The sequence below is a fragment of the Nesoenas mayeri genome (genome assembly GCF_963082525.1).
Source record: "Nesoenas mayeri genome assembly, chromosome: 15".
Lineage (NCBI taxonomy): Eukaryota > Metazoa > Chordata > Aves > Columbiformes > Columbidae > Nesoenas > Nesoenas mayeri.
In genome coordinates, this window is record NC_137559.1 from 8,335,770 (window position 1) to 8,359,817 (window position 24,048).

General features: G+C 40.6%; 2 protein-coding genes across 2 annotated transcripts in view; one reads left to right on the top strand and one right to left on the bottom strand.

Annotated features, from left to right (window-relative positions):
* IFT140 (intraflagellar transport 140) overlaps nt 1-24,048 on the top strand; it is a gene marked incomplete at its 5' end in the record, with an annotated part of 64,672 nt that overhangs the window by 23,096 nt on the left and 17,528 nt on the right. The window lies entirely within an intron of this gene.
* Nucleotides 116-23,829, bottom strand: TMEM204 (transmembrane protein 204; the record flags this gene model as incomplete). Its single annotated transcript, XM_080353623.1, has 3 exons — nt 116-360; nt 11,318-11,473; nt 23,550-23,829. The coding sequence occupies 3 exons, from the start codon at nt 23,827-23,829 to the stop codon at nt 116-118; spliced, it is 681 nt and encodes a 226-aa protein (XP_080209749.1).

The following is a 24,048-nucleotide window of genomic DNA, read 5'->3' on the forward strand; positions in this document are numbered from 1 at the left end:
AGAGTGAGCTTTGTGATGTCTTTCAACCCTTAGTTTTAAATTACAACATATATTTATAGAAAACAACTCCAAGGCAGATCTCCTTGGAGGTCTTTCCCCTTTCAAGTCCGCTCTTTCAGCATGGTGACTCAACGTAGTCGTTTTCCAGGCCACGGCGAAACCGAGCGGTCAGGGTACGGCTAATGACGATGACCCGGGGCGCCATGCAGTCCTCACGCCTGTGCAGGATGTTCCATATGAGAATGGCGGCTGCCAGCGTGGCCAAAAGACAGGCTCCAATGTTCAGATAGCAAGACCAAGAGAGGTTGGTGTATGGTCCGATGCGGTAGAAAGTCACCAATCCGATAACCAGAACAAAACCTGCAAGGAGAATGTGAGAGTTATTTTTACTGTGTTATTCTCTTGAATTTCTGTAGTGGCAAGATGCCATAGGCCAGCATCCTGAGTCTGTAAAGCCTTTCCATCCCTATTACTATGTGCTTATATGCTCTTGAAGGCATATTTGGGCATGATGATGTATGCGAAGACTGGGTGCCTGAAACAGAGTCTCAATGTTAGGTTTAAATCTGTTCACTCTGATTTCAGTTTCTTATCCTCCACTTAGCTGTACTTCATGGTGTGGGGTTTTTTTTTCCCCATCCTCTTGTCCCACTTACACATGTGCCCTCTTTCTCATTTCCATTGCCAACAGAGAAGACTGCTATATTAATGATACTGAAAATCTTTAATTCAGAATATGGTACACTTATTCTAACATTTTAAAATGTTTATTTAAGGCAGGCCACTATTGCAAATGACAAAGTTGATGAGTAGCTCAATATCTTACAGAAATCATTTTTAAAATGTGCAGAAGCTTTAAAAAAGGGAAGGTGAAATAAATGGGACTTTCCACATTCTTTTTGGTAGACACCACTGATAAATAGCAATGTTATTTCAGAGATGAGGTGTGGTGGCTTTTCTAGTCATGCAGGAGGTCATTTTAGAACTGAGGGCAAATCCCTATCTCTTGACTCTTACTTTTTTATGTTACTAAGACTGCCCTTTACCTGAGCAATGCGTTGATAAGCACACAATTGCTTTTCTGCCTTCTGTTTATTGTATTGGTCTCTCTTGTTGTCCTTGCTCTCAAATAAAACTGCTTTTCAGCTTTTTAAGAAAAATATTTTTTATATGAGATTAGTTTGAAACGAACATAGAAAGAGGCAAATATGCCTCACTAACCAAAAAAAGTTTTCACTTTGTCCTCCTACGCATTTCCTTAACCACCACCATAACACAAGAAATATCATTGACAAAAGGTCCCCTTCATGAATGAAGACTAGAATAAACAAAGGCCCGTAGGCAGCCAGAGGATTTCTGGATACCATCTTCCTAAGTCCATGGGCAAGGACAAGTCAAGAGCAAGTCCCGGTGGCTGCGTGCTGTTTTCTCAGTTAGCTGCACTGCTTGCAAAGGTGGATAAATGGCAATGCTCTGAAGTGGTGTCACACCTGCATCTGGGCCTTGGTTTTCCATGAAAGAGCACATCCTGAGTATGCATTGTATCGAGTTTCTTTCTAAAAAGAGAAGTAGTAATGCAGTGAAGATGGAAAAGACAGAAATTACACAGAGATAAAAAAAGTAGAGGAGAGAAATGAAATAAAAAAAGGAGGAAAAAAAAATCCCACAATCACTACTTAAGTGGGGATGGCACTTTTACTATTCTGTGAGTCAACAATGTGAAGGCTGAATCCCCCTCCTAATAAAACAAGCGATGAATGAGTATTAATTCAGTTATCTTGCATCCTTGGCTCTCTTGTGTCTACCTAGAAGGTGGTTTCTAATGCAGGTGCTTGCTGCACCTTCTCCTCCTGAAGTAGCACACTGTCCCACGTGTACCAGGCAGGGGCTGAAGGGAGGCAACTCTTCCCAAGGATACATGAGGAGGAAATAGGTTCTTAGAGAAGGAGCAGCTCTTCCCTGCTCTTTCACCACTCTGCAGTAGCCTTTGCTGTGAAAAAAATCTTAACATACCCTGGATAGGTTTTAGGCTGTTGAGTCAGTTGTAAGGACAACAATTAATTGATTATGATTTTTTTTTTGTCAGCAAGTCTTGTAGTTATTTAATCGTTCAGCTTAGTTGTAAATGAACAAACTTCATCTGGGAGAGATGTGGCCACATGGAGCAGATTGACTTAACTGAGTTGCAAATCATAAAACCTTAAGCAGGAAGAACTGTGAACCTAAGCTGTTTGTACCATTTACTGCTTACAAGTACTTCTAACGGGAAGTTATAGATATTAACAACAGTCTACTTTACACTATCTTGTATTATTTCTTTGAGGCTCTCTTGACAGAGGGAGCTGGGTTCGGGAACACCAGTTACACAGAGTAACCATGATGCTGCGTCTCATCTTGCAACTTAATTTCCAGTTACTGAATTGTGACTGGTGCTTTCCCACTGCAGGTTTACAGGTATTGACCATTACCTCTACCTTAGAGAAGTAATGGATGATTAGCACTTCTAGTTTCCTTACTGAAAGTCAGGTCTGCTTGTGCAAACCCGCTGGGAAAAACCTGTAGGGTTCTTGGTGTATGTGAGAGCTGGACTCCCCTGGGCATGAGTTTTGCCCCATTCTTTGCTCTTTTAAGCCAAGGCAAGCAGCAGTGTCTATGCGCATTCCTTCATGGCACAGTGGAAGTAAATCAACGCTGTAGGAATATTTTCAATATTTAAACTTTTTTTCCAAATGCTTGGCTTTTAATTAAATTACTTAGCTTTTTCTTTCTTATGTATCGCTTATGGCAAATTACTGTCTGAAATAGCTACACATCTTCATGCTAGACTGGCCACCTTCATGAGCTCCCTTCCATCTGATGGAGAAATTATCCACTGGGAAAAAGTACTAAGGCTTCCTTACAGCTCCCAAAATAAAACTCTTTATGCCAGCAAGACCATTTCCCTTCGCAGGCCCTTTGCCTGAACCCTGGTCAGATGAGCAGCCGGTTGTGCAAGAGCCTTTCTCTCCTTTTGCGGGTCTGTGCCAGTGTCTGAGCAGGGGGGACTGGGAGATAATGGGTTTGAGAGCTCCCCGACTTGGCAGATCACAGCAGTGAGTCACTGGGGCTCTTGAGTGCAAAATGTAGCATCTGTTTAGAATACTTTGCTGCAGGCTAGACAGGAACTGACATTTAAGAAGAGAGAAAAACATGACAGAAGTGGGAGAGTTGGAAGCTGTTACTGTAGAGTTTCCACAATTAGTTTCCCAGTTCTGCCTATGTACGAGAGCTTCAGAATAAAAACGTCACCGTTAACGTTATTTTTGAGAATTCTTATTTCATATTAGCATGACCTGGTGGTTGATTTATAAATGTAGGATATCAAGATCAAAGGGTGAAGAAATCGTATTGATCCAAAAAGACTGAGTTTGCATCGGATGATAATTAAATTTTGATGAACACTGCTTTTGTAAAGATGATGTTGTGTGAAAACCCCCGAAGTTTACTTGGAGAGACTTTGTCTGTAATAACTTCATCAAAATTAGACTTTTTGAAGCAAAGTGTTCCAGTGTGCTACTTGTGTTTTCCTTGCCTTGAGAGTGGTCTCGTTGTACAGCAGCCAAGAACTGAGATGGAACATTTAGCAGCAAGTCCGTTCTCTAAATGACCAGACAAACACATTCAGTTCACTTCTTTGTGCCAGCCTGGCCCTGCTCCTTCAGTGACTCCTCTTGCATAGGGAAAGTAGATTTTTATCTTTTTATTTTTTATTATTATTTTTTTTTAATTCCGCTGCTGCATGGATGGATGTGAGGAGCGCTGTCTTCCCAGTTTGGATGAAACCTTGCCAGTAATTATCTACGTGCCATTTGGTTGCAAACCCTAATGTACTGATGCAATACTACTCAGTTTTTGTAGGGAAAGAGAATGAAACTGAAGTTTGACTAATGTGTTTTTTCTTTTACTATCATAGCTAAAGCAGGGTGTTTCCATGATATTGGTATCTCCTGCTTTTCTTACTGCCTTCTCTATGAATACTGTGAATGTTATTAGCATTAGGAAATCTTTGACAACATTTTAATTTGTTGCCTTTGAATGTTGTTAAATATTCAATTAGCGTATCACTTCTGTGAGAATTTAGTGTAGGAAAATTAGTGATGGAATTCTGCCCACAGTGATGGTTGTGTAATGTGGGTATAACTCAGTTGTTAACGTAAATGTACCAATGCAGAATTTGGCTCTGTATTCAGAACACTTAGAAGTACACTTATAAAAATCAACCTTAAATTAAGATTAGCTTCTGTCTCCATGACTAAAACTGACTGTGGTGACTTTTCACTTTTTAGATAGATATTTGTAACATCGACCAACAATGTCTTAATTTAGTTTCAGTATTCCAATAAAATACCTGGAGGGAGACAGTTGACTTCCCAGCCTATTTCCCATAGGTAACTCTTCTAAAAATAACCAGAAAATTGCTGTACTTGCCATCAGCCTTCTTGTTATCTTGATTTATAATACAGTTTAAGGAGGACTGCAGATGGGAAATATTTATTTAAGTTTAGTTATGAAAATATTAAACATTTTCGTCTGTTTTCGTTCGTTTCATTTCTGTTTTGTAGTGATGACAAGACTTTTAGGTGCATGGTTGAATTTCCCTGAATTAATTTCATTATGTGCATCAATTCATTTCAGATCATTTATTGTGTCTTGTCTGAAGTCTGCACAGAGGCTGCATCTTTACTAAAAATCCTGATGCGATTACTTGAAGTACTTTTATTTTCCCATAGAGCTGCTGTTTATCTCTAGTTCTTTCCCATCCGTAGCAAAACAAGGCTGGATGGGGGGCTTTTCCGTTGGGGAAGGAAACAGATAATGAATTCACTAGGAAGACTTTTGGTTGGGACAGTATTGACTGTGTGAGTGGGGGTGGGTTGGGAGAATGTTACTTTTTGAACTTACATTTCAGATCTGTATACTGAATTTCCTGTTTGCCTGTAGCTGGCTGCAAGCCAACTGCAGATTTTTAGCATTTTAAAAGAACTCTCATAGTTATTTTTTTCACTTCTGTGATAGGCTTTGCTTTGTTTTTATCAGACACCCCTGAATTTACATCCCTCCTTTCTATTAGTACATTGATAGTACAGTTGAAGAAATCTACATTATGTTTTTTCTGAGTCAGCTGAAAGTCTATATTGGGAGTTATAATCCTCCTCTTCACAGCTTGTCCTATAGGATTACTTTTGCTGTGCCAGGAAGAGGGAGAAAGAAAATACAGCAGCCAGACGGTTGTTCTGAATTCACAACCCACGCCTGTGCAGCAAAACTGCGAACAGGGAGGCGGAATTTTTCACCCCCCTTCTCTGCGGACCCCTTAAACATTTACAGGGAATGCTACAGCTGCAAAGAGCCACAAGCCTGAACAAGCTGCTTGTAGGAGCTCAACTCTATGTATCAAAGTGACATAGCTTCCCAAAGTGTGATTGCTATAGGGCTTGTGTAAATGATTAATCAATTAACACATTTTCCTGTGTCAGCTTGGCACAAGAAGGTTGTTACAGTGCAAGGCAAATGTGGAGCTTCTGCAATAGTTGTGGGCTCTGGGTTGTCGTACCAGGCTGAAAGCTGGAGAAGTGTCCTTGCTGTGGTTTATAATGCCACCAAGACCTTAATGGCCTTTGAGTCTTCAGCTGTATGTTGTTGAGTACAATAAAAATTTCCTTTCAAGTATTTTGGTAGAACGTAGCATCTCTTAGAATTAAACAAGTTATGAGTAGCAAAGCTGCTTGGGTGCAGTGAGACCCTCTTGTCCTTCACCTTTCACCACTGAATTACAATGACTTTCCACTTGTTGTGTTCTTTGTCAGTCCCTCTTTGTCTTTAACCTGATAAGGTTGGGAGATTTAGTCAGTGTCAGGCAGTGTATTCTGCTTTATGTTAGCTGGAAACTTTCAAAGGGAGGTACAGAGCACTGTTTTACAAGTTTAAGTCTGACAGTGAACTTGCTTTTCTTGGTTACCTTTTGGAGGTTTCCTTAGAAATGGTGAACTGAAGCTTGTAAAGCATTCCCTATGAATTAGGCATAATTCCTGTTGGGCAGCTGTTTAAATAAGGATAAATGTGCAGACTGCTGAAAGTCAACTGCAAACATTGCTTGGCACCTCGGATTCAGAGGCGGCTGGAGTCAGTGAAAGCGCTGCTTTTTATTGCAGTAAACTTCATATCAGACACAGGTAAGAGCTCTTGTCAGCCTGACCAAAACCACCTTGTTCAGAGAACAGCAGCCACTGACAAGTGGCCCTCCTGGCAGCTGCAGTGGTCACCTGCTTCCTTTTCCAAGTGCTCTCTCTGTCTCCTGATGCATCAAAGGGTCAGGTTTGTGTAACAGTGGATCTAGCTAGGCAAGTCAGTTTGAAACTTATATTTTTAGGAGATATCTCCATATATATATACAATATCCATGTTCATAAGCAATAAAGTGAATATGTGATGAAGAACTTTTCACACACTTTTTTTCCGAATCGCTGTGTTATTTCTAAGACTATGTCAGTCATAAAACACATCTCTTATACTTGCGTATCTGAATTATATTTATCTGGCAATATATTTGTTACAGTATTTCTGATCAGAATACATGCCCTTGACATTGAGGTGCTACAACAAATTGCTGCTACTCATCAGTATGTAGACATGAAGAATATATGCAGATCTTCCCCCTGCCGCAGTTTTACCGGTTGAAGAGTTCAACACACTTGTTGGGAGCTCCTGCCCTTCCCAGTTCGCCAGTTCAGCTGCTCACATGAACCATTCCAGTCAAAATAAGTGGGATAGGCTTCCATATTTTAAGATCTTTGCAAATGCGTTTCATTTTGCAAGCGTGTGAAAATAAGATCATTTTATTTTGAGGTTCGCAGTCCGCATACAGAATGTGCAAGTTTGACACTGAGGTGAAATAAAATTGAGAAATAATGAAAACTTTTAGCACTAATCAAGCAGTCAAGTTCTCTCTTTTTGTTATTATTTTTAGGTTACTTGCAGTGTCTCACTTATTTGCTTCCTTTTCAGGAAGTATTAGGTTTACAGCTCCACAGATTTCATCTTAGAACAGATCTGTCTTGAGGGTGTCATGAAGGAAAACGGTGGAAGGAAGTAATACAGAAATCAGGATCACGTTGCTATCGTTAATATCTTCAGTTATATTTTCCAATGGCTGCTTTGCTAGTCTGTTCTGCATTAAGATTTTCTGGATGTCACCCAATCTGAAGTTGCAGTGCCCAGACAGAAGAATGAAGGTACATGGTCTAACAGTTTTTTCATTTAGGTTTAACAGCACAGAAATGAGAGTACATGTGAACTCAGGTTTCCTGTGATGCATTAGGGGTCTGGAGTGAAATACACTGTCAGCAGAAAAACATGCTAGGAAAAGCTGGAATGCAATGCTTGACATTTGAGAGAGAGGTGAGATTGTAATTTATTTGGCTGTAAATGACAATCTCAGTAGGAACACAAAACTTTTTAATCTTCAGGATATTCTGGGTTTAAATTATTTAATGCTGAAAATGGATTGGCAAGAATATTAATTGCTATGATTCAAGTTTATTCCAGTCTTGGACTTTGAGAAACGAGGATGAGATCTAATGTAAGGGATATGTTATCCTGGATTTCCCTAGTTATGTTTCTAATGTTTCACTCTGAAGTCCGTGATAATCACCATTGTACGAGATTGGAGACTTGGCTGGAGTCCCTTAAGGTCTGATCCTGTCTGGCAGGTTACTACTTGTAGTAGTTTAATCACAGAATGTTAGGAGTGCTCTTTATTCCTTGTCCTCTTAGTATGGGTTTCCCTTTCCAACTGCTCTTCTGTCAGCTCTGTTATTCATCCTCTATTCAGCATGCTTGAGTTTGTAAGAGTTCCTTGGAAAAAACCAGAACCTCCAAAACCCTCTAGAGGGAAATTTCTGAGCGTTGACACAAAATTCCACGTACAGTGCTGGTTCCATTTTCACCACATGCCTTTTCCAAAGCAAACAGCTCGTTTTCCTGTTAACGGGGAGGTGTGGGGTTGCGGAGCTTTGGAGCTGTGTGAATCCCGTTGCTGTCCCAGGAGCGATGCTGTTTCCTCTCTTCTTTCCTTCCTCTTTGTTTCCTGGGGCTTTATTTTCTGTCAGAGGTTCATCCTTTTTGAATGGCTGTCAAATGCTTGCGCAGGTGGCAGAAGTGAAAGAGCAGCAGGGCCTGGAGTCATCGCAGGCTCTAGTGGGATCAGAGATGGTTGATCTGAACTTGGGATGGGGTTTGGAAGATAATACTCAGTACACTTAGTTTTCTAAAACGAAAAGGACTTTTGTTCAGACCTCGGGAAACTGTAGTGAAACCCGCACATAATATTGCGGTGGGTAAACTCTTGACTAAAAATAAGAAAATTGTGGGTTGACTTTGATTCTGAGCCATATACTCAAACCTTGCCCCATAATATTAGATTTCATTCTACTGATGACCATTGTGGTTCTCTTCAGCACTTGTCGGCGTATTCAAGGATGAAAGTTAGAGATCAAACAGAAGCTGGAATTAGAGGGGACACGATTCAAGAGATTTTTTTTCTGAAATGACTGACAGGATGAGGAATTGCAGAACAATTCTCCACATCATTTAGGTTTTGAAAATGAAAAAATCAGGAGGGTGGGTGCTTGTGTTTTCAGTAACATATTTGAAAGTGTAATAAAAATAAATTACCCAGCTAATACTTAAATAATTAATAAGATCTAAGCATGTACATACTTAAATATTGTTTGTTCTTCTCACACAAATGATCTGTCCGGCCTAAAGTACCTTGGCTTTAACCCTTAAATGAAGTAGGTGAGAGCTTCACAGTGATTTCTTACAGGCTGTTTTGTGTGTACAAAGTGCTTTGAAATACAAGCTTTGTATCCACTGTTCTGATTTTTTTTTTTGCCTAATGTTGCTACTTTACTTTGCAAACAGATGAGAAGTTGCCATGTTGGAGAGGAGGCTCAGAGGCTGAGCATTACCTGTGGCTTATGGGGTACGAGGCAGCTGTTTTCCTCCCCTTCAATAAAGAAATCTTGGTCTCTAGATGTAGCAGCAATCTGTCATCAGAGCAGCAGAAATGCTGAACTTGCACACAGTTTGCACGTGTATTTTGGCTGATATAAAAGACATTTCAGCCATAATGTATAAAATGCTGCCACCGGGGCCAGTCCAGGGAATTTGGTGGATGGGGCTGATTTTTGTGGGCAGTCTGAGTGGCTCAGGATTACAGAGCACATGTTGGGTTCTGTGAAAGAGGGAACAGCCTCTTTTGTCAGTGCAAACTGTTCTCCGAACTGCCTGTCCTGTGAGTGCAGACCCTTCATTTCCCAGGCTGTCGGCAGTTGATGTACCGCTGTCCTGGAAAACTAGGGAGGTCTCCAAGAAGTCTGTTTTATATTGGGATAATGGCAGATATGATGACTCCTCTGTTTTCAAAAGCTTACATTCCAGAAGGCTTCAGCCGGTTGTTATGGATATCAGGAAGGAATTAGTTTAAACATAAAGATTTCATTAAGACAAGATGTAAAATGAATGTCATGTTACTGACTCCAAGGCAGAAAACCATCTGATGATGGTGAAGGAGTGTGTGGCCGAACTGCAAGGGGCAGGGATCGCCACCAAAGCCGTTGCACTATTTCTGCAGATGGGAGATCTTTGATTTGTGTAGCGCAATGTCTGTCTGTGTAACTGTCACGAGCTGCCAGACCCATCTCTTCACGCCTTTTGAACACAGGCAAGCAGATGAACTCCTTGATTTAACAGCTTCTTCAGCCATTCTCATTAGTGTTTTGTTAATCGTTGTGACTCTGGCTTTCCTCCCCTCTCCCCTCCCAGCACTGGGGATTTCAAGGTTCAGCTTGCATAACAGGTAATAGCAGGCATTTCCTTCTCCTGTGCCGGGATATCCTGGCGCCCTTCAGTCTCTCTCTGACTGTGTTTAAAACAGACTCCAGCACAGGAAAAAAAAAAAAAAAAGAAGCCCATTCTAAAATTAGCAGCCTTGATAGAAGAAAAGGCCCACGGCTGTCCACTGTGCTGTTTGTCAATGAAAAACACATCCAAACAGGGCCAGAATGCATTTCCGCTCTGGGAAAAACAGACATGCTGAATTTTGGGGAGGATAGGAGTGAGAGTAAAGCAGGCGTCATACTGATGATCAGGGAGAACTATCTGGAGTTATAAAGACCACGGTGTATGTGAGAAGCTGTAGGGAAGTCTTGATATAGCAGGGATGTATATCCATCTCTTGGTAACACTGACTGATGCTTGAGGGTCTCACTGCACCTGGAAGCTGGATCAGATGCTTTGAGAGTTACAGAACCTCTGCAGTCTCCTCCTCTTGTTTGCATTTCAGGTTCATCATCCTTAGTGGATGTTTATTGCTGTGATGACTGTATTTAAATGACCTAGGCTAAATTCTGATCTTGCAGCACTGTAAACCTGAGGTCTCAGCAAGTTTATACCGTTCTAACTATTGAGTTTTAAAAGTTGAAATTAAAATTTAAAATCAAATGATCTTACTTTATTATATCCTGTTGTTTACATTAATAATAGTGATATATTTTTAATCTGATCTTGTAAACAGCCTGAATGTTACACTCCATTAATGACAGTTTCATGCATGGATATTTTATAGGATTGGACTCGTGGTGTAATGAATACTGAGTGACTTATGTAGTAAAGAAAGGTATTATTCAAAATGTTTACAGTTTGTTGCCACTGCTGTCAATAAGGAATTGTGATAAAACCATTTCCTCCTTTCCTCAGTCATTTCTGTACACAGTCTGTGCCCGTGAGAATTACTGTAGGAATTTTATTTATAGCAGTCAACGTTATGAATTGACTTCAGCTTTCTTCGCTAGATTGCAGATGTATCTGTCTATCAAAATCCAACTCATGGTCATGTTTCAGTAAAACTTCAAAAATTTTCTTGGCCATTCTGCTTTCAAACAGTTTCTTTGGCATATTTTGTCCTGCAAAATTGTGGGATTGCATTGCATCCAGTTTATTTCTTTCATGTTTGCCTTCCTGGTTTCATAGGAAATAATAAAGGCTTGTTTTTCTTGGTTGGCAGAAGACTCATTCTGATACATCCAAGATAAAAGCTTCTATTCATGTACTGCAGAATCTCATGGGGAGAGCTTCTAAGAGACAATGAGCTTACTTTTACATTTAGGCCTTTTTGCTCTTCTTTGTCACTTGAAAGCCTTATAAAGCAAGAAACTACTTTCCACCTGGATTTAATAGAGACTAGGTATTTTTCCATCAGTAAAAGAAGTGGACTTACTGGCAAGCTGGAACACGGCAGCTATGGCTTCCTCCCACCACTGGGTATCCTGAGAGATGATGGGCAGCTCCATCAGGCCCAGGACGAAGATGAGCTGGCCAGCAGTCAGGGCAACGGTGGCAATGAGGTTACAAGCACGCATCATGTCAAACTGCACTAGAGAAACATAAGAAGCAAGCAAAAGGTTAAAATGGTATAAAACTGGGAAAAAGAAAATCCTGGCTGAGCAGGTATGTGAAATGTGTTAGTCCACAGAAAATGATTCTCAAACACTATTCCTAGTTCCAGCAGTCCCTTGCTCTGATTTCCAAATCGTTGGCGATAGGAGAAAAACTGCCAGCAAAACTTTGACCCTGGATATGGGGAGAGCAGACTTGGGGCTGCTGCAGGCGCTGGTTTGTAAGGTCTCCTGGGAATCTGCTTTTGAAGTTGTAGGAGTCCATGAATGCTGGTTGGTTCCTAAGTGCTGTCTCTTAAGAGTGCGGGGACAGGCAATTCCAAAGTGTTGGGAGTCAAGCAAGCAGGGCAGAAGGCTGGCTTGGCTGAGCAGGGATCTTCTAGAACTCAGACAGAAAAGGAAGGTGTACAGACACTGGAAGCAAGGCCAAACAACATGGGAGGACTACAGGGAAGCTGTTTGCCACTGCAGGGAGAAAATTTGAGTCTTGCTGCTCCAGTGGATGTGCATAAATCTATGGGGTCTGATAAGATTAATCCTGGGGTACTGCAAGAGCTGGCTGATGTAATCATGGGACCTCTCTCCATTAATTTTCAATGGCGTAGGAGAGTCTGGAGATGTCCCAGTTGACTGGAAGCTGGCAAATGTTGTCTCAATTTTTAAGAAGGGTAAAAAGAAAGAAGACCCTGGTAATCACAGGCCTGTCAGTCTCACCCTGGAGCCTGGTCAAATTATGTAGAAAATTATTCTGGGAGTTACTGAAAAACACTTGAGAGACAAAGCAGTCATTGGTCATAGCCAGCATGGGTTAATGAGGGGAAAGTCTGGGTTAACCAACTTAATTTCCCCTTATGACAAGGTCGGCCATCTAGTTGACCAAGAGAAAGACAGTAGATCTGGTATGTCTGGATTTTAGGAAAGCTTCTGATATGGTCTCTCACAGCAACCTTCTGGACACGAGGAAATGGAATGAAGCTGCGTCAGGGGAAGTTCAGATTGGACGTTAGGAAGAGGTTTGTCACTGAGACGGTGGCTGGTCGGTGGACCAGGCTCGCCAGGTCGTGGCATCAAGCCTGTCAGAGCCCAAGGGGTGTCTGAAGGATGCTGTTAGTTATACCATTTAGTTTTAGGTAGTACTGCAAGGAGCAGGACTCGATGATCCCTGTGGGTCCCTTCTAACTCGAAATATTCTATGATTCTATATTAAATATAAAGAACAAATACAGAAATTATTACAGACATAGATGTCTGCAGTCTTGGGTAGAAACCTGATTAAAATGTGTCTCCAGCTGGATACTGAATGGAATATATTCATTGCAAAGGTGGGTAGTTTTAGTCAGGCTTTTTTCCTGCTTTTCCTGTTAACCTGATGGATGTCCTGTTTTCATCTTTTTCCTTCCTCTCTAGCAAAAGGTGGGATTTGTAAATATTATTGTGACAGTTCAACATCTCTTGCTAATATGTCATTACTACTCTGAAATAGAAGCAGCTCAGTGTTTAAGTTGGCATATGTTAGAAAGGCTCTGGACATGAATATTCACCAGATTTTCAAAAATGACTTAACTGGTTATAAGTTTAATGAGTGCACTGACCACCAGAATTTGATTCCTGATCTTCCAAGGAGACTGCTAGGAAATGCAGAAAACAAGAAAGTAAAGTTCATCGTGATAATCATCGAGCCTGGTCCACTTTTGTGAGTCATAAAAATGGGTTTACCCTTTATTTTCCCCTCACAGGTCATTTTAGGTTTCAGTATTCTAAGTAACAACTCATGCTTTAATTAAAATTTAATAAAATATAGTATTATATCTGAAAGAGTTAGTTAAGAACCATAGTCCATTAAACTTTTTCACATTGAATAAAATGTTAGGAAGATAACATGCTATGTATTTTTGGTTTTTCTTTTGAATGATTACAGGTCATGAAGCATGTTGGCTAATAACAGAGTCAGATGTCTGACCTGTGTAAATATCAGTAAGACTTTGAGCATTTGGAGTGTTCTTCTGTTTTTCCACTTAAATGGACTTATGTGAATAGTTGGTTTACAGCCACACTGAATTCTGTTGCCTTCTCTGTATATAGTATGCATGAACTTTAAAACAAAAAAATGCTCTGTTATTACATACGCTCTAAATGTCTGAAGCTTATCCCAGAAAGACACACTACCCCTTGACATAGAAACAAACGCCAATTTTTTGCCTTTACTGTTATTCATGACTTCTTTTAAACACTTAACTGTATTATAAATTCTATTGGCTTTGCCATAGATGATATTATATCTAACATACTAAAACCAGTTAAGTTTATGACTGTGACTCAGTTGAATTCTGACATAATTTTTAATTATTTAGTCTTTAAATAATGGTTCTATGATCGCTGTCCTCTCTTGCACTTGGAGAGTGCAGTAGCATTGGATGTGTAACGCTGATGATTTTTACTGCTGTTTGTAAGAACTGCAGGCTTAGGGATGCTTATTCACCTAATACACCATGTTGTTCAGAGAGATGTAGAAATCCAACAGATATTTTGCATAGTTGCTTCTTTAAACCAAAAAGAAGGTCATACATGGTCCAGGTTGGAACTGCAACAGGATGACAGGTAGAATAGGGAGGAAGCAGCTGGTAGGATTTCATTAAATGTGAAGACAGTTAGTTTTGTGGAATAAAGTACTAACAACCCTTCTGTATTTTGTATTAGATATTGTTGTTTTATTCTGGCAGATTTAATGTATGATCTGTCATCTTTTGGTTTTGTTCTTGAATTCTAATGATTCCTCTTCCTCAGAGGGCAAAACAGTCAAACTTAATAATGTGTAACTCTTACCAACTCCATTCTCCTTGCAGTGGAGCTTGTTAATTGTTTTCAGCCTGAAAGTGCCACTCTGCAGATGATTTTTTCTTACTCGTAGCCATCGTAGCCTTGCGCGTTGTCAGCTCAGCACATGGTAATTCCATTTTGTACATACACAACCCTAAGCTGAGCTTCTGCAGCAGCAAACTTGCCTCCCCAGAAGGTGGAAGTTGTGGGAAGCAGCACTGGCCTCCTGTTACTGAGGACAACCAACGGACAACTCTGATGGAAACACAGAATTGTGCAACTTCAAAGCATTTGTTTAGAGCCTGTACCCAAAGATGCTGAAGATGTAAATCCCATTGAGGAAGGCCAGGCCACAAAGCTCTTTTCCTGCTTGAATGACTGCTCAATCCAGGAATAAATATTTCTCATAGCTAATAAAATTGGCTGCAATATTGTTTTTCTAAGAGCTGTGAAATTGATTGTTTACCTTTGTGCTCTTTTACTCTGCCTGTTGCTATTTTAAATAATACATAAACCAGAAATTTCTCAGTAGCCAGCTTCAGTCCATTCTGATGTGTTTTCTATAGGCTTTATAATTAGTATGAATTTAGGGTTATATGTCAACCATTTCAAACATTTCTGCTTTGTTTACAAAGCCATGATGCCATTGTAACTTTCTGTGGCCATTACAAACTCATTACTGGTAATGTCACCAGTGTCCTGAAGCTTTACTGTGAAAGGGGTTTCCTGCAGGTAGAGGTGGATGTTGATGCTTCCAGCAGAACAGACCTGGCACCGCAGAAGGTGTTTATCCCTTTGTGCGTGTCTGACATGGGTGAAAGAGAGAGGGCAACAGAGAGTACAGCTTTATACACCCCCTTCCTTGACCTGCCTGTTAAGCATCAGAAAGGGGCAGAAACTGAATGGCTCCAAAACTGCTTTAAGTGACCATTGTTCAGCAAGATCAAATAGCAGTCTCCTTGACATTTTCTTTCTGGAAGCCCATCTCAGTCCTGATTTACTCTGAGTAGTAGTTAATTCACCAACAGGGTATCCATCTGGGTCTCTTGTACAGCTGGGGGTACTGGCTAATGAATTTGGCTTTGTTTAAAACAGTGATCAGTCAAGGGTCAAAACCCAAACTCCAGGGATGAGACCAATTCAAATTCCTTATTGTGTTGCTCACTTCCTAGACCAGATGTACCCATCTGGATTAGTAATGTTGATTTGATTTTATTATTCAAAAGCAGCAGTTCTGTTTTGTGATGTTCCATGATAGCCCCTGGACTATTGGTGCTTTGCCAGAAGAAGGTTAGTAACATTAGAGGGTAATTTGCAGTGTTTTGGCATAATGAGGAAGAATGATCTCATTGAAAAATCAGATTATGCTAATTGCTTAAAATATGAGGTTTTCTTTCCCTTTTCTGTCTGCATACAGGGAAAAAACAATCATAGGTGGAAATTCAAGCTTTTGACTGATTAAAGCATAATGTGTGTGTGAAAGAAACTAAACAGCCCAAAGTATTTTAATATTTGTCTAACACTTCCCCCGAGAAATACAGCTTTTGGTGAAGAAAACTTTTAGTGGAAACTTAAATCCAGCTTATGTAATTTAGAACATTACCAGCCCTGGGAAGGGTGTAGTGAGCGCACAGTTACTCTATAGGAGCAGCAGTGGCTGTGAACATGTCACCCTGCTGCACAATTTCCTGCCGGTCATCGGAGCTGCAGGAGCTGTGAGCATGCGGTTACCATGCCAAATGTGCTACATCTGAAAAATGGCATTTAAACTTTGTAATTAGATTGGTAGGGATTGATTATACTTAGCTGAAGGATAGTACCCCCTTAGGCTGCTGCTAAGTTGATTTCATTTATGAGTTTATCCATACTTTAAATTTCCTGAGGAATTTTCCTTCCTCGTTTAGTGTTAACCAGCTGCTTTAGTTGTGTTTAATTTCAGTTTTCTTTGAACCAAGTGTTATCCTTTTAGGGATCGATTTTAAAAATTATTCCAACCAGCGAGAGTTCTGAGTATAATACCTTCTCATCATTTACTTGCTTTTTAAACATTACTCAGTTGTTAACCTTTTTTTTTCTGTCAGTATAAAAAGATGGACTTTATAAGAGGAAGTCAATGGTTGCTATGATTGCGACAAAAGGAATTTTTTTAAAAATTATTCTATCTGTGCTCTTTTTCTGGTTCTTGGGTTTACTTATTGATTACTTATTCAGTGAATTATTTGGTATACATTCTGAGATGTACCTGATTGTCTTCATAAATGCTTAATGTTCATACGTGACTTAATTCTAGAGAGGGTAAATGGTTGCGTTTCTGAAAAAAAGATTTCTAAATAAATACAGATAGAGCTGTTAATGCTTCTTATGCTTAAGTTGCTTCACTTATTCTTGTAAGAACCTGTTTTCGGTTGCTTATAACTTTGCTAGACTTTATCCTTTTGGGCTGGTGTCTGCAAGCTGAGATCATATTCTGCTGTCAAAATTTAATCTAACTAGGTCAGTAATTAGATTTTCTGTAATGTAATCAAGAGATTCTGAGTATATGGTTTTCCTCTGGAACTTGACATTTTGCTGAAGTGTTACCTTGAGATAAGGGATGTATCTCCTGCTGTTCTTTTAATATTCTCTTCAGTCAGTCGTCTGATAAATCGTACTGTGTCCTGGCAGAACAGAACCATAGCTAACAACTAAGTCTTCCGAAAGCCCAGCAGTGCCAGGCGTGTTCCTCATATCGTGGCTCTGCTGTTGCCGAGCAGTGGATATGCCGCAACACTCACGACAGTCTTTGCACGTGTTCGGCAGCCACCGTGGCACCAGCCGCTTGGGAGCACAGTTTGTTCTGCCCTCGCTCCGCTGAGCTCCACTTCTCATTCCTGCCCCAGTTATTAAGCCATTTGGAAATGAAGGAACAGTTATGCCTGTGCATTAACCTCAAGAGTGAAGCCTGCCCATGATCTAGGTTGGGCTTAGTACACGGTCTTGTATAGCAAAGCTCTACTTTTTCAGCCCTTTGGAGTAATTTTAAAAATCCACATCATAGGGACTTCCGAAGTGCAAAGCCAAGCATCCAAACTTAAGGAAAAGCCAGAATAGTAAACTTCTGCCTAAATGGGCTTATACTGTTTTTTCATGGGAGCTCTGGTTTATTCAATACATGAAATACAGTGCTTTGCAAAAACCTGAAGTGGTGCCATTCAGACTGGCTCTGCATTTGACTTCTGTCTTGCTAACTGTTAATGACATTGAGTTCCAACCTGGAGAACTGAATTCTATATGAATAAATAATTTTAGGAGAAACCCTTCTTTATAATTCTAAAGAAGCCTACTTTAGCCTAACTTTTGACAACTGTGTGTTCTTGTTTTGGATGTCAGCGTTGTCAGCAAAGGTCTGATGTGCAGAAACAGTCTCTGCAGCTGGCATGGAAATCAGCTGAGGCTCTGCCTTGAATATTTGGAGCACTATGGAAATGCAAAGTACAACTATGCTTCGTTTTACAACATAGATGTAGGAGATTCAGTGTTTACTGTTAAAATAGTTAAGAGATAGTAAGGACAATACACAGAATCAGTGTGATTATTTATTAACAGTCAGCATCATGCTACACCTCCCAAACTTGTGCTCTATTTATGAAGTCTTCGGACATTTAATTTCTTCTGTTGATTTAAATTTGTGGTATTTATGTTGTTAACCTCTTGAGCTGTTTTTTTGGAGTATGAATTAGGAAATATATTGAGACACTTCAATGGTATTTGTGAAACAGACTTAAATGCTGGCAGTATCCAAAGAACACCTTTGCATGGCTATGTAAGTGGGGCTGTGGGGAGGCTTAATTAAAGTACTGCCTCTTTGATACACATATATTTTGATTGCGTGAATATATACTACTTTCTTAAAAGTGAAATAGATCTGAATCCAGTTCTTCTTTGTCAGTTTGTACTCTTTCTATATGAGGATGTTGTTAGCAGGTCTTAGATATTGGTTGTCTGCATGTTATGGTTTGCCTCTTTAGAAATATTGGTAGGGTAATCTGTGGCTGTAATAAAGGCATTTAATCTAAAATTTTCAAAAGCTCCATAGCCATTTTCACTCTTAATGCTTTAATTTAGTCTTGATAGTGAGAGTAATCCAACATTGATTTATCTGATAATATTTCTGTGCAACGCATGTGAAGGTGCTATATTGAAAGGTGTATTACATTCATTTTCCTGTCCTGAATCCTAATATCCTTGAACTTTTCCAAAATAAGTGAAATAGTAAAACCCACACTAAAATGAGCATTCCCTCTAATTTGAAGAACCAGACATCTCACAATTCACCTCCAGAGAGACTGCATATTGGTCTCTACCATTAAATTAGTGATTTTACTTATTCAAATATCGATCGTATTGCAGATGTTAGGGGGGAATCACAAGCCCGAGTTGCCATCTGTCTGCGCTGCCTCCACCTCTGTGGAACAGCCCGAGCTGTTTACAGCCAGGTACACAATAAGGTTTGGGGCTTTTTGTAACCTGGTGGTAGTTCCTGTCTCACCCAAAAGCCATGGGCCTCCTTTCTTGATCTGTATCTATTGAAAAAGTGATGTGTCTATAATGTGCTTAGCTGCTTGGCTCAGCCTGGCTTCCAGCCAGCCAAATTTCAGAGATATTTGTGGACACTGGAAATTTGTGTAAATACAGCAGATGTGGGCACTCAGGGAAACCGTTGCCCCTGCAAACTCCTCCTTCCCACCGAGCAGCGTCCTGCCTTCACCACTGTAGCTCAGTGTACGTGTGTTTGCATAAATCATACATTTAGCCTGGACAGGTGTTTATATTTGGTCCCTATGTCAGTCACGTAGTTGCTCATGATACTGTGCCTCCCCCTGGCACTGCTTATATGTCCTTGTAAGAACGACAATTAACGAGCGCTATCTCACCCTGAGCATCTGTAATTGACATACGCTTCCCACTGCTGGGATTTTCCTTATATCTTCTGGAGCGCTGAAGAACTCGGCAAGTTTTTTCTATCTTTTTAAACCCCTCCCTATTCCTGCATTTCCACATTGTTCATAATGTTCTTTAGACAAAAAGGGACAGACTGTGACCTCGGCTAATGAATAAATCAGCTCCATCTGTCCACCCAGAGATAGCCTTGTAGCACCATAGGGCTTAAGGGCATATTTGTCCTGTGCAGCGTGGTTAAAAATATCTAAGCTGATTCCAAGTGATCTGGTGTGTTCACACAGTGCAACACAGTATTGCTGGCCTGGTGCTGGGCCGAGGTGTGGGTGACGGTGGCTTTGAGCAGGTCTGGTTTGTTCTGAGAGGGCATCACTGGTGGGATAGTGACGTGTCCTTGCTGCTGGAGGTACCTTGTGAGTCCCTGCGTGATGCCGCATTGCTCAGTCTGCTGCTCTGCTCATGCATTAAGTGGGCACAAAGCTGAGTACTGAGTAATCAAGACACGCTGTCCTACCCAAGATCTTACTAAGTGTATCCTTCTGCTACATGTGGTCTGTTGAAGGGTTAAGAGATGCAGACAAGAGCATAATCTTCCACAATTTTGCAGCAGCTCTGAAACTGCATCTCCGTCACCTTTGGCAAATTTCTTTGCCTCGCTCAGATGACGGGAGAGTCAGGCGACCTGGCAAGGTTGCCTTAAAGCCTTTTGAAGAGGGGAAGTGCCATCTGAGTTCCCAGGGAAGCCTTTACCTTTGTGTTGTCTAGTGGTTTGTCCATGTTGGAAAAACTCTGACTGGCACCCTCATAACTTGGCTCCGATTCTCAACATAAGCAAAGATTTCAGATCTGATAATTTGCTGCCACTAAAAGTGAGCTGCTTCACCCATCATCAAACTTGCATCTCTCAGCCTGTGCTAGAAGCAGGACTTGTTGGACTCCTGATACCACCACTTAATCTGACAGAAAAATAACCACACAAGAACCCACCCCATCTCTTCCCCTCCCCGCAGCCTTCCACTCCAACCTGGGTATTTTCTTGATGTTAATCAATTGAAGCGTCTCACAGAAGCTTTTTAGCCTCACAGACGGGTGAAAGAAGGGTGCAGGACTGCACAGTGAGGAGGAAAAGCAAGAAGTGGATAAAGACAAACAGGAGGGCCCGAGATCTCCCCCTTCCAGGAGCAGTGAGGCTTGAGCTTGAAGAGCAGAGTTGAGGTGCTTTCCCCTGGGACCAAAGTCATCCACATTTTTTGTGTTGCGCCTTATTGAATTAGTTCACATGAAGATGCTTCATTTCTGTATATTTCTTTAATATAATTTACTCCTGTCCCTGGATTTTTTTCCCCCTATTTCTAATCTTTTTTTTTCTCATGGTGTCCCTTTGCTGCAGCATCTGTGATCTCCCCTTTTATGTCACTCGGTATTTATACCAGCATTCCTTCACTGGCACTTTACTATCCTTGATGCAGTGTTTGCATCATAGGATTTGAATGCAAAATGCCTTAGTTTTCCTCTTGCTCCGGTGGTTTGTGTTATGGCGAAATAATTCACACAGATGTCCTGTTACTGGGGAATTGGATCGGAGAGGTATTTGGTATGGAATTTGATTTTGTATTTCCAGAGAGGCTTTTGGCAGACATGCTCCATCACGCTGACTTTTTCTGTTCGTTCCCTGCATGATCTTTAGAAAGATCATTTACTATGACTTTTGCCCCAAATATGCGAAACATCAATAATTATTTGTTTCAGTTTGCTGTAGTTTATTTTTAGTTTAAGCACATGCAAGTCTTGATATAATGAGCAACTTCCATAATTTTTCTTGCAAATCATTTTGTGTGAACTGTGTAGGTGATGAGGGGAAAAAACCAAACAAACAAACACTTGACCTTTATTGTGTCCCCTGAAAAGATGCTTGGCTGATGTTTTCAATGGGAGAAAGAGCAGGCAGTGAAAGTCAGTGAAAAATAGGTTCTAGGAATGTGCTTCCCTCTGCCAGTGAGTGATACATGGAGTTGGCTGTTATTTACATAGTGCTTGTACAGAACTCATCAATGTATGGAAAAGCAAATTCTCAAAGGTTTTACAGTTTTTCCGTTGAACTCTGAGATAAACAACTTGTCCCCAAATATGTGTGTGTGAATACAGATATTTTTTTTATATGATTGAGATTGTGGCCTTTTTTGCATTGCTATAGGAAGAACATATTTTCTATTTATTGTTCTAGAAATGGCAGCCAAAATAATACATGTTAACTCTTACCAGTGAGGAAGGAATTTCTTTGTTCAGAAAGTTATTTTTTATACATATGTGTGTACATACACACACACTTGTGATTTATCTACAACTGACAGATGAGGATTGGCATACATAGTACTAAAATAACATGTTTTCTTATTAGATAAATGATTTAAAATGACAAAAGCATGGATGCAGAATCAGGCTCATATCGACTATGTGTACCATCTGTGGAAACATATTTATCTTAAAAATATGTGCAACAAATTTGTTTCCTCCTTAGTTTGTCATGACACAGCTGAAGAGCTGAGATTGTCCTTTAAATGCTTCATAAAGATTCAAAATTGGCCTTTTGCCTACTATTTACTCCCATGTTAAATAGCAAATGGATGCTTTGTACCTATATAACCTGAGTCATTTGGCTTCAATGTCCTCCTTTAAATTAGAATTTTTAAGAGTGTCTGTTAGAGAATTTTTCTGGGGAATTGATCATGCTATAATTATTACTTTGAAATTTTTATCACATTTTGCTTCTGTTTGATGTAAGAAATTGCTGCCCATACAATTCTGCTGTGGAACAGCTACCTCTGTGCCAGTTTCTATAGCACCACCCCTCTCCTGACCTGTGCACAGCAAGAAATACAAGTTGGTGTGTTTAAAATGGTGCGGGAGCCAAATTCAATGTGCAGGAGCTCATTTTAGCCATTGAATATAGACCATATACGTTTAAATTTCACGAATGGTATGTGTGTTTTTGAAGTTAGAACATGGCTTATAGATATTAATCAGGGTAGTGATTCCAGTGATGAAGTTGCAGATACATATCAAGGAAGTTTTTCAACAGTCTAATCATTTTTGTAATTATTTATCATTACAAAAGTTATATCAATTTAAAAAGAATTGAAAGGTTTAGGGCTTTATAACTGTTCAGAGTTTTTCTGTTTGTGATTTATGCAGTTTTCATATTAGCAAATGTGCAAAAAATGCTGCTGCACAATTTTGTTGGGAAACATTATATGGAAATTTGAAAAGAAATTCCTCGCATATTTCTATGGTGTTGTCTCCAGAGGGATAGAAGAGACTTGGAGGAGGAGCAGAGCATTTGCTCTTTCTCCATATTTCAAACCAGGACAGCCCAGGGGTACCGCTGTCCCCAGCCCGGCAGCCGGGGCTGGGAGCAAACCTGTCCCCAGGGCTTGTGGTCACAGCCCTGGTGTCCCAGGTGGCCGCAGGTATTCCCAGCACAGCCCTGCTCTGGTTTCTCAATGAGGACAGGGCCGCACCGTTCACATTATGAATGTTTTAAGGGGCACTTTTTCGTTAGTCAGCTTTAAGATTCTCAGCATTGGCTTAGGGGTTTCATCTTATCTCATTATTTTAAGTAGCTTAGTTTAAGCTACGTGCATTCTTCAGATCCTATGAGTCTGAATTTGCAAAATGAGAAATTTACCACATGATTTTCATGTTCCCCAAGTAGTATACTAATTGTGTTTTTTTTTTCACCAAGGATAGTTGTATGCATTAAGGCCTATCTCAATTTTACATGTTTTTACCAAAACTATTTCTGTCTTCTCCTGGCACTTCCAACAAAAGTAAATAAAAGGAGAAATAACTTAGCATGACATCTGAATACTTTCTTTGTTTCTTTTTGAATTTTACAGTATTCAGAGCAACTGTGGTTGGGGCTTAATGTATTGAGCAGGAGGGGATATGCTTATAGCAGGAATATGTATTGAGCAGGAGGGGATATGCTTATAGAGGGAAGAGCGAGCATGCGTGTCTGATCTTGAAGCGTACATTGCACAGATCATTTCTTCAAGTGCATTGTTCCACATGCTATATAAACCAGGCAGCGCAATGCAGAGTACTGCTTTTATGGTGGGAGGAGGAAGAGTTCATCACTGGTGGACATAATGATTCTAAGATGAATGTTAAGAGATGTTTAGAATCAGGTGGTTAACAATGATTTCAGGATGCTCTGCTAGGCTATAAGTCTCCTGGGGACCACATACACGGTATCAATCACAACCAGCGTAGGCAGAGAAGACAAGGGATTGAACTTACGTTTGACGGTACTACGTGACTCCTGGAACCCGGCTGACTCTGAACCCCAGCCCAGGGCTTCACACTCGCGCTCCTCCCCTTGCCCGTGCCTGGCACTCGTGCTTGCACCTCCTCTGCTCCTGTCTGCCAGCCAGCACATCTTCCACAGCCCCACGCTGCGCTTACGCCCGTCCTCCAGCGTCTGGTACACCCAGTTGGGAGTAAAGGCAGCCGCGTTGTTAAGAATAAGTGAGACCAGAGCTACCAACACAGCTGTGGCTACCAGTTTCTGGACAGTCATATCTGACTGTCAGCTCGCTGCCAGTCTCTATTTGCAGAAGACACGAGGTCTCAATCAGCTGCAGCACATTGGACTTGGACTTGATACAGAGGCAGCTTCACTAGGATGTTACGAATGGCTAGAGGACATCACCGTTCATTCTCAAAGTCAACTCCAGAGGTGTTTCTGATCAAGGAAGTAAGAATTTTGCGAGGTAGGTAGGAGAATTCCATAAAATAA